The 11,727-nt window shown below is 40.4% G+C and overlaps 1 protein-coding gene across 2 annotated transcripts; it reads right to left on the bottom strand.

The window, feature by feature from the left end:
• Positions 1–6,704: 6,704 nt before the first annotated feature.
• Positions 6,705–9,407, bottom strand: LOC127964409 (serine/threonine-protein kinase pim-3-like). Of its 2 annotated transcripts, XM_052564634.1 has the most exons (7): positions 9,032–9,371; positions 8,396–8,674; positions 8,155–8,237; positions 7,990–8,037; positions 7,543–7,915; positions 7,248–7,427; positions 6,705–7,169 (listed from the first exon to the last, which is right to left on the bottom strand). In XM_052564634.1, the coding sequence occupies exons 1-7, from the start codon at positions 9,054–9,056 to the stop codon at positions 7,078–7,080; spliced, it is 1,080 nt and encodes a 359-aa protein (XP_052420594.1). In that variant the 5' UTR covers positions 9,057–9,371; the 3' UTR covers positions 6,705–7,077. The 2 variants fall into 2 exon arrangements, with proteins under 2 accessions (XP_052420594.1, XP_052420593.1); XM_052564633.1 differs by having other exon boundaries at positions 6,705–7,427; positions 9,032–9,407.
• Between the last annotated feature and the right edge of the window lie 2,320 nt (positions 9,408–11,727).

The raw sequence follows: 11,727 nt of genomic DNA, 5'->3' as shown, positions 1-11,727 counted from the left end.
TTGCACAGGAAAACCTTCAACACCCTGCTCCGCCGGGAGGTCCAGAAGGGAAACTCTTCGTCCCCCCTCAACATCGGATTACCCTCCTGGACTTAGCTCACACCTCTCCGGGCTCTGGACACCCAGGCAGGAGGCGGACCCTCTCGCTCCTACAACAGCGTTACTGGTGGCCATCGATGGCTCTGGATACGGTCCGCTACCTCAAAGGATGCTCCGTCTGCGCCATAGCAGACACCCCTAGAAGACTCCCGGAAGGTAAACTGGTGCCTCTGCCCATTCCTGAACGTCCATGGACCCATATCGGCATTGATTTCATGACTGACCTCCCTCTCTCTCAAGGCTACACCTGTGTACTGGTAGTGGTCGACAGGTTTTCAAAATCATGTAAACTCATCCCTCTCAAAGGACTCCCCACTGCGTTCGAAGCGGCAGAGGCACTATTCCACAACGTCTTCCGTCACTTTGGCATCCCAGAAGATATCGTCTCCGACAGAGGCCCCCAATTCATCTCTAGAGTCTGGTCAGCTTTCTTCCGTCTTCTAGGGGTGTCCGTCAGTCTCTCCTCGGGATACCATCCTCAGACCAACGGCCAGACGGAGCGTAATATTCAGGAGCTGGGGAGGTTCCTGAGGATTTACTGCCACCGTAACCAGGACTGTTGGAGCCAGTACCTACCCTGGGCCGAATACGCTCAGAACTCCCTCCAGCAATCTACCACCGGGCTCACCCCCTTCCAATGTGTCCTTGGATAACAACCTCCGCTCTTCCCATGGTCAGGTGAGCCCTCGCAGGTCCCAGCGGTAGATCACTGGTTCCGACAGAGCGAGAGGGTCTGGGACTCGGCTCACGTGCATCTCCAGCGGGCAGTGCGGAGGCATAAGGAGCAAGCGGACGCTCGTCGAGGACCCACGCCGCAATACCAACCTGGACAACAAGTCTGGCTCTCGACGAGGGACATCCACCTCCGACTGCCCTGCCGTAAGCTGAGTCCCCGATACATCGGACCATTCACTATTGAACGGCAACTGAACGAAGTGACCTATAGACTCCAACTCCCTGCACAGTACCGTATCTCACCTTCATTCCATGTCTCACTCCTCAAACCCTTCACTGAACCTTTGTCTCCTCCATCCACAGAACCTGGTGATGATGCCGTACCTCCTCCTCCGGCCATCGAAGACGACAACGACATATTCCGGCTGAGAGCTATCCTCGACTCTCGACGACGGGGTCCTCAACTGGAGTACCTTGTGGACTGGGAAAACTACGGCCCGGAGGAGCGTTTCTGGGTTAATCGTAACGACATCCTGGACCCCAGCCTTCTCACTGACTTTCATCAAGACCATCCAGACCGCCCCGCTCCCCGTGGCCGAGGTAGACCCCGTCGTCGCACAAGATCCCAGCCGTCAGGAGCCGCCCGTGGAGGAGGGGGTACTGTCACAGCCACACCTTCTACACTCCCGGAATCGGACACTTACGCCACACCCACTCGTCCCCAATCACCCGAATTCTGAACTCCTGTGCATCATCACCAGAACCACATATAAAGCCATCAGTCACCATCACTCATCGTCTGGTCTTGCACCGATCTCCTCACTTGCCTGAACGCCATTATTAAACCTACCTGAACTCTTGAACCCTCTTCATCCTCGTCAGTCTTCCTGTCCCCATCGTCTTCATCTGAGCACCATCTGGATCACCGTTCACCATAAGGGAAATTGTGTTGTCACCGTTCTATCCACGTGTTAAGATTCACCTGTGTCTGAAACCTCTGATTCACATTAAAATACCTTATCATTGAATCCTCTGTGTCCTCGTCTGTGTCTGACAGTAACAATATAAGATTATTTATTTTATGAAGAATCCTATTTTATTTATTCATAAGTACCTCAAAGGGTTTTTTGCTGGCCGACCGGCTGGACCATCATGAGGCAGGCGGGAAGAGTCATTGCCATAAAGAAGAACATTTTATGTTTTGAGATGATATGTGTTCTCTGAATATTGTTGTATATTCTTTCTAATTAAGTACATTAACTCTTTTAAAATTGTATTTTTATATTTACACCATTTATTTTCCACTGGCAAAATGTGTTATCTGTGATTTTACTTGTAGGCTATGTTCATTGATGAAATATGGTTAATATTCTCATAATTCTGTGTTGTTAAAGTTCAGCTTTGAAAACTAAAAGATGAATCATGAATAAAGCTGTTGGTGTGAAGCAATAACTTGTGTTATTGAATATATAACAAAATGAAAAATAATAAAATAATATTACTTTTAAAATTACATTTCTAAACTGAATAGTGTCACTTTTAACTTGTTCATATTACCTTTAGTAGTATAACTATACCTTTGAGTGAAATTTTTGTACTGGCACAAGTTATAACCATGCATGCTTTTTAATGCTTTTGTGAATGTTTTAGTGGTATTTTAAAATAATTGCCTTTTCTGTTTTTCTTTCTTTACTGTTTTATTTTTTATTTTTTAGGTATGAACCTGAGAAGTCTGCACAGGCCCTGGAATAATACCATTTCATTCTGTTCTGTTCAAGTATTTTTGTATTAACACTTTCTATGAAGCCCATATTATACATTATAAGGGTATTCTTAAAGCATTATAAGGACTGCATTATAATACAACTTATAATATGTTGGATCATCTCATGAATATTCATAAGAACAAGTTTAATATATTTACTTATTTGTGGTTATAGCTTTTAAGAGTATGATTATTTATAATCTCTTGTTAAACACAGCTCAGGACCTAGTCAAAACCATGTGAAAGCTACATGCAGGTAGGAGCAATGGGCATGCCAAAGGTAGGTGGCATTCCAAAAGGTTTCTCATTGGTAAAACGAAAGATGCGTTTTTAACATATAGATTTAAACAGAGAGAGTGTGTCTGAACCCCGAACATTATCAGGAAGGCTATTCCAGAGTTTGGGAGCCAAATGTGAAAAAGCTCTACCTCCTTTACTGGACTTTGCTATGCTAGGAACTACCGAAAGTCCAGCATTTTATGACCTTAGGGAGCGTGATGAATTATAACGTGGTATAAGGCTAGTTAGGTACGCAGGAGCTAAACCATTTAGGGCCTTATAGGTAAGTAATGATAATTTGTAACTGACATGGAACTCAATAGGTAGCCAGTGCAGAGACTGTAAAATTGGGGTAATATGATCATATTTTCTTGACCTGGTAAGGACTCTAGCTGCTGAATTTTGGACTACCTGTAGCTTGTTTACTGAAGAAGCAGGACAACCACCTAGAAGTGCATTACAATAGTCCAGTCTAGAGGTCATGAATGTATGAACTAGCTTTTCTGCTTCAGAAACAGACAACATGTTTCATAGCTTGGCAATGTTTCAAAGATGGAAGAATGCAATTTTTGTAACATGGGAAATATGATTTTCAAAGTTGCTTTCTTATATAACACCCAGATTTTATAACACCCAGTTGCAGACTGTAATTACAAGATTCTGTGTACGTTTTTTTGTTGCAATATTTAATATCTCTGTCTTATCCGAATTTAATAGGATAAAATTATTGGTCATCCAATCTTTTAAATTTTTAACACACTCTGTTATATTAGATAATTTAGAAGTTGAATCTGGTCTCGTTGAGATATATAGCTGAGTATCATCAGGATAACAGTGGAAGCTAATTCCGTATTTTCTAATAATATTACAAAGGGGCAACGTGTATATTGAAAATATAAGTGGACCTAGGACGGATCCTTGTGGCACTCCACATTTTACTGGTGGTAAATAAGATGATTCCCCATTTAAATAAAAAAAAAATGGTAGCGATCGGACAGGTAGGATCTAAACCATCTTAGAGCCTGCCCTTGAATGCCTCTATAGATTAGTAATTGATCTATGAGTATGTCATGATCTATGGTGTTGAATGCAGCACTAAGATCAAGTAAAACTAGCAATGAGATGCAGCCTTGATCTGTCGCAAGAAGCAGGTCATTTGTTAATTTAACAAGTGCAGTTTCGGTGCTATGGTGGGGGCTGAAACCTGACTGAAATTCTTCATACAGATAATTTTTTTTTTTTGCAGGAAGGAGATCAATTGAGCAGATACAACTTTTTCTAAAATTTTAGACATAAATGGAAGATTTGAAATAGGCCTATAATTTGCCAGTTCACTAGGATCTAATTTTGGTTTCTTAGTAAGAGGCTTAATAACCGCCAGCTTGAATGGTTTTGGGACGTGACCTAAAGATAACGATGAGTAAATGATATTGAGAAGTGGTTCTTCAGCTACAGGTAACAAGTCTTTCGTTAATTTAGTGGGTACAGGATCTAATAAACATGCTGTTGGTTTAGTTACAGTGATAAGTTTATTTAGCTCTTCTTGTCCTATATTTGTAGGCACTGCAGTTTATCTTTGGGTGCGCTGGATGAAACTGAAGTGTTAGACACTGTAGAATTTACATTCGCTATTGTATTTCAAATGTTATCTATTTTATCAGTGAAGAAATTCATAAAGTCATTACTATTAAATGTTGATGGAATATTTGAATCAGGTGTCATCTGGTAATTTGTTAATTTATCCACTGTGTTAAATAAAAACCTTGGATTGTTTTGGTTATTTTCAATGAGTTTGTGTATATGCTCTGCCCTAGCAGTTTTTAGAGCCTGTCTATAGCTGTACATACTGTTTTTCAATGCAATTCTGAAAACATCAAAGTTAGTTTTTCTCCATTTGCGTTCAAGACTACGAGTTTCTTTCTTGAGAGAGTGAATATTACTGTTATACCATGGCACAGTACGTTTTTCTCTAACCTTTTCAATTTGATGGGGGCAACAGCTTCTAATGTATTAGAGAAAATAGTGCCCATGTTGCCAGTCATTTCGTCTAGTTCATGTGTAGTTTTAGGTAAAAATAGCAGTTGAGATAGATCAGGCAGGCTATTTGCGAATCTGTCTATAGACGGTAACGCTGAGACATATAGTTATTATCAGTGATACGCAGCATGCACAATACAAGGACATGGTCTGTAATATTATTACATTGAGGTACGATTTCTATATCATTAAGATCGATTCCATGCGATATAATTAAATCTAGCGATGATTAAAACGATGAGTGGGCTCTGTGACATTTTGCTTGACTCCAAAAGAGTTTATTAGGTCAGTAAACGCAAGTCCTAATGCATCATTTGAATTGTCAACGTGAATAATAAAATCTCCCATGATTAGCAACTTATCAACTGTAACCAGAAGGTCTGGGAGGAAATCTGCAAATTCTTTTAAGAATTCTGGAGGCCTTCTGCCTGATAGAGAAAAATATATAGTTGACAAAACAAAAAAAAGTGTCATAAGAGTTTAGTTACCCTCTGTCAAGTGACATTAACCAATTTAGCAAACAGACAAAGCTTTATCAAAGAATAAGGCTTAACCTTTTTAATAAAGGAAGCAGACACAGCTTTATCCACTAAAACATTTATTTAGATTTTAGCTTCAGTTGCCAATTCAAGTCAAATAAAATAAATAAATAAATAAACCACTCATTCATTCATTCATTCATTTATGCGGAAGTAGCAGTCTATAGAACAGAAGCCAGCAAGCTCTTCGACTGAACAGAACGCTGTGAAGACCCCCTTCGTTTCATGGCCACAGTATCCAGTGGTGTTTTTGTAGATGCATCTGCAGCCATCACACCTCACATCTGGACCGACAGACTTCCAGTCAACGATTCCTACCAAAATAAATACATGTAAATAAAATCTCTGAATTAATGTAATAAACTTTCTAAATATCTTTAAAAAACTTGTTCAGTTAATAAAAGTGTAAATATACATAATTTCCAGCCAGGTAAAGTGAGCTCTTCTTTGAAAACTGATGCCATAAAACTTTCTGCACACTAGTGACAGAGTGAGAAAGCCTCCTTCTCCTTCTTTATAGACAACATCTAGAAGAATGTCTGAGCAGCTCTGATGGGAGCTGAATAATAACAAAAAAAAAAAATATATATATATATATATATATATATATATATATATATATAAACTATTTAAAATATGAAATTAAAACAAAAATACACACAGAAAAATCAAGTTACACGAATGTACCTAAAAGAGTACAAATGCCGACCTGCCAACCTTGGAAATTTGTTTTAAGTACCATCAGTGTGGCGGGCGGTCGAGGGGGGCGGGGGGTAAACAGTTTACTGTTTTATGTAACTGTTTAGTTAGGTTTTGCTATTTTTTTATGACATTTTAAAAAAGAAAATAAAAAGTCGAGTACACTTTATGAAAAACTCTTTCTGATTTTTTTTTATAAACAAATAAAGTGAATGTAAGCATGTATTATGTGCAAAAAAAGGGTTAAAATCACAAATCACATTGTAATCTTAAAACAAAAATAAGCCTTTTAAAGCAGAAGTTAAAGTTACTAAGCTAAAAATGAAAATAATAAAAAGCAGAGACTAGGGCCTAATTGAGTAAGCTTCCTGCTTGTTTATGTTACTTTGTTAAAATGAGCCAAAGCAAAGTCATTCTTTAACATTTTGTCACAATTTGATTTAATTATATTCATTGCTTTTGAATGTGTAAAATTTCAACATTTCTGTTTCGTAAACATTGTGGGGACTACTTGAATTACTACTTAATTTTTTGGTGACTTAAATTCTGTCTAACACCAAGTGGACTTTTTTCCATGAATACATTATGCTAGTTAACACTTTGCCCCAGACTCTTTCTGATCCTGTTCTGCTTCTTGACACTTTTCTCCCTTCTCTCGACTGTATTTGTGGAGAAACTACACATATTGATCTGTGGCCCGTTGGGCTGAGGTTTCAGCTGCTGTGTGTTCAGACTCCTCCAGCATCCACACAGAGCCCCTCACAGACTGGAGCAGAGGATCAAAACCCTTCATTGTGTGGCGGCCATTAGTCCATGATCCTCTGCTCTTTCTGTAGGTGATCAGGAAGCTGTTCTCTGCACTTCCTGTGTCACTCCTGCTCACCCTATACAAACAATCAGAAGCATTTATCTAGTCTGATCCTAACAAGACAATCCAGCCATGACTGCTGTGAGTCAGATAAGTGTGTGTCACTGGCCACCTGCTCAGTGTAACCAGGGGTGGCGCTCAATGTCGTCTAAACTGGGCCGATCTGATGCCGCTGCACTGAGGCACCAGCGAATCAGCTGACGGCACTCTGTTACACACAACACAGTGTTCAGGAACACAAAACCACACGCTTCACCTGGATCTGGACCTGATTTCTGTCTCTTGCCTGTCGACAGCTCTCTAGGAAAGAGCAGTCTGCTTTTGGAGGTGACCCTCAATGCGCCTCTGAAGGGGAAACAGCTGCACAGGATGTTGTAGAGCGTCACCCCCACTGACCAAACCGTAGCCGGTCCCGCATGATAACGATGATGCCGAAACCACTCAGGAGGGGCGTACTGAAGAGTGCCTGAGAGACCCAACAAGACCACAAACATCATCTGAAGAGGCCCCAGTCCAAACAGATTCCCTTCGCTCGATCATCCACAAACAAACACAGATCACTGCAGGGAGATCAAACCAACCTGCAAAGTGTTTGTAGGCCGAGTCTTTCAGCAGATCTCCACAGCCGAAGTCCAGCAGCTTGATGTCATGTGAGTCTGTGGAGATCAGCAGGTTCTCTGGTTTGACGTCCCGGTGCAGGACTCCACGGCTCTCGCAGTGTTTCAGCGCCGTGATCAGCTGCAGCAGCAATTTCTTGGCCAGACTCTCCTCCAGGCGTCCGTTCTCCTCACAGAAACTCTCCAGATCTTGGCAAGGAAGCGGGCGCTCCAGGATCATGGTGTAGCGTCTGGGACGGTCAAACCACTCCAGCAGCTTCAGGACGTTGGGGCAGGCAGGAGCCGAATTGACCAGGGTCATCAACGCCACCTCCAGCGGCAGCCGACCCTGACCTTCCTGCAGGACAAACGCTCCGTTATAACCAGCGCTGAATCAGACCAAACAGAGCAACAGATTCACTCTCAACTCACAACTCTCAGTCTCTGTGTTCCTCGTTTAGAGACGTACTTGATGGCAACCTGTAGACAGATGAAGCACAGTAAACCACGCTGACTAATTATCACCCATGAGGGACATTTACTGACATCAACATTTCTAAAAGCTGTTTAACTGCAGGAGGTAAGAAAATGTCTCACTGGCAGTCCATCAGACCTGCGGGTCCCAGCATACACAGAGCCGAATCCTCCTCGCCCCAGCAATGGGCCCTTCACATACGCTTCTGCAACACGCAAGATCACAAGAAACGTCTTTAACAGAAAACATGCTGCAGCATCTAAACCTGTTACACAACGTTACTGTAATTCAGCTGAAGAACATTTTCAGTGACTAATCATTGAGTGAGTCTTTAATCAGGTGTTTAATATGAGTGTATCTGACCTCTGCGGGAGCGTTTGGCAGCTCTTCTGTATGAAGGAGACGGATGCTCATCCTCCTGGCTGCCGCTCTGCCACTTCCTCTTCCTGTGAGGCTGATCTGTGGACACAGAAACGGCCAACTCTGAAGGCAGAGGTGCGATGTATCCAGGCAGCTCTTGGCTCAGCGGCTGGTTTGGGTTTGGCAGCGGTTCCTGATCGCCGTCACCAGAGCCACGTCTCTCAAGCTCCTGATCATCCGTCTGAGAGACAGCAGCACTCCTGGATCTGGAGCGGCCCGAGCCTGCAATATTACACACATCAAACACTTACAGCCTTTATTAGCAACATTTATTAATAATCAACCACCAATGGTACTGCTCACATCCAATTAGGTTACTTTACATTTTAATTGTCTTGAATTGCATTTGAGCATCTCTATAATTTTCCAGCGTTATAATTGTGTCAAAGAAATTAAACACATATTTTCACTGATTTTCATACACAAGGAATAAAATACATGTGATCAGTGAGCTGGTAGAAATGTGTGATTAAATGAGTTAACCTGCACACATTTCTTCACATCAATTCATTAACACAATGAACAACATCGTACTATAATAACATACCAATAATAAACAAACTAAATTAAAACACTCACCTCGTCTTTCACCCAAATGAGCCATTGACAAACTCCTCCAAACTCCAATCAAAACAAGAAATTAATCAACAAAAAGGTAATTAATTAATCAATTAATTAATTACAGAAAGAAAGAAAGAAAGAAAGAAAGAAAGAAAGAAAAATCTGAAATAAGAAGAGAAAAATAGAATAAGTCTTTCCTCAGAAATAATCAGAAATCCTTCAAAAATAAAACTCTACTCAAAGAAAAATCCTCCGATCTCCTAAAATAAAAGTCTCTTCTCTGAACTCCGTCGAAAATCACAATCTCAGCACAGAAAATGTTCTCCAGAAGTCTCTGAAGTCGCCTCGTCTCTCAACCAGCAGATATCGATCAGATCATAACACGCGTCGCTATAGCAACTACAATTCGCGTGCGTTAGTACAAAACTATTGAAAAGATTAATAAACTCTAATTCAGTTTAACCAGAGCTCATTATAGCATCTCTGATATATACTGATTTATGCCTTTATTAATAAATCTCACAAGTTAATATAAAAAAGTATATAAAAATTCAATGTATAAGATAAATATGTGCGCTCGCGCTTTTGCGCACGCGACATCAGGCGAGCATAAGTGAATCGAATTGTTGTTGCTATAGCGACGCGTGTTATGATATGATTTCGGCATAAATATTTGTACACGTTTTCAACTAAAACCTTGAGATATAACGTAATGTTGTTGTAGAATATTGTTGTGAATAATTCCTAACCATAAAGTGCTCAGAAATGGTTAAAAAAATATATTAATAGATATTGTCTTTCTCCCGCATGGGATTTATCTGGGCTATGTGGGTGTCAACTGGGCATGGGCTCAGAGTGGGGACTTTGATGGGCTGAATGTGTGCCCAGCTTGGATACAGTTGTGGACCCAGTTAGGCTGCCCATTATTGTTTATTTGTGGGTCCCAGATGGGCCACATTTAGGCTATATTAGGATATATTTATAGTTACATAATTGTTTTCACATTATTTATTTTTATGCAGTTATGGGTAGCTACATAACCCTAATAATTAAATTGATTTAATTGTTCAGGCCCTGGAATAATACCATTTCATTCTGTTCTGTTCAAGTATTTTTGTATTAACACTTTCTATGAAGCCCATATTATACATTATAAGGGTATCCTTAAAGCATTATAAGGACTGCATTATGATACAACTTATAATATGTTGGATCATCTCATGAATATTCATAAGAACAAGTTTAATATATTTACTTATTTGTGGTTATAGCTTTTAAGAGTATGATTATTTATAATCTCTTGTTAAACTCAGGACCTAGTCAAAACCATGTGAAAGCTACATGCAGGTAGGAGCAATGGGCATGCCAAAGGTAGGGGGCATTCCAAAAGGTTTCTGATTGGTGAAACAAAAGGTGGCGGGCGTGCCAAAAGGTTTCTCATTGGTAAAACGAAAGATGCGTTTTTAATATATAGATTTAAACAGAGAGAGTGTGTCTGAACCCCGAACATTATCAGGAAGGCTATTCCAGAGTTTGGGAGCCAAATGTGAAAAAGCTCTACCTCCTTTAGTGGACTTTGCTATCCTAGGAACTACCGAAAGTCCAGCATTTTATGACCTTAGGGAGCGTGATGAATTATAACGTGGTATAAGGCTAGTTAGGTACGCAGGAGCTAAACTGTACTGGCCTTATTAGACTTCTGGCGTCTAACTATCCAGTAAGTTAAACAGTCACTCAAAAAACCTCGATGGAGACGTCAAGTCGTTTATGAAGTTTATGAATCAACTGTGAAACTGTAAAATACACAAAGGATACAATTACTAAGTATGAAATTATTAACAATGATTATGTAAAGATAATTAAGCTAAGAAAATATCCATCTTAATGTCAAAATAACCTTCTTAAAGAATCACACAATAAATTTAACACTATGTACTTACAGACGTTGCGTCTAACAGATGCAAAGAAGGATGATGTTTAAGGATTAGCCAAACAGCTACCACATTTTGATGAACTACTGCAGTACTACTCACATTTCCTGTTTCCTGAACTAAGAGAGTATAAGTGACTACTTTTCAAAACAGACACATACAAAATAATAAACATTTCTAATAAATCAAAATCAATTCAGTCCAGCACACTCCCCGCCTGGGATTTTAAGAATCCCAAATCAGTTTATCCATCTGGAGACAGAAGAAGGATAAGTTCGGAGACAGGACGTGACAATATTTTTTGAATGCCATCCTTAGTCACTTTAATATCAGCTTTCCTCACCAGTCCATCTTTGCTTGGTGAAGTTTTCTCAACAATTGCCATTGGCCACTCATTTCTGTTAACTTGAATGTTCTTTACCAAGACAATATCACCCTCTTTCAAATTACATTTTTTGTCTTGCCACTTTTGTCGGGATTGCAAAGTACTTAGGTATTCCTTTTTCCACCTTGTCCAGAAGATGTCTGCTAACCTTTGTACTTGTTTCCATTCTTCCCTGAGCAACTCGTTATTCCCAAAGTCTCCGGGAGGGGGAGGTGTTGCACCAGTCTTTTGTGTCAAAAGAGTAGCGGGGGTGAGAATAAAGGGAAATTCAGGGTCGGAAGAAACTGGGATTAAAGGCCGTGAATTCATCACTGCAGTAATTTCCGCCATGAATGTCGTCAAGACCTCGTGTGTGAGACGGGAATTTCTCTCATCAAGTAACATGCAATCAAGGATGC

The sequence above is a fragment of the Carassius gibelio genome, chromosome B9 (genome assembly GCF_023724105.1).
Source record: "Carassius gibelio isolate Cgi1373 ecotype wild population from Czech Republic chromosome B9, carGib1.2-hapl.c, whole genome shotgun sequence".
In the NCBI taxonomy this organism is placed as follows: Eukaryota; Metazoa; Chordata; class Actinopteri; order Cypriniformes; family Cyprinidae; genus Carassius; species Carassius gibelio.
Note: the sequence above shows the minus strand (reverse complement) of the source record. Positions and strands in the feature narration are given on the sequence as shown.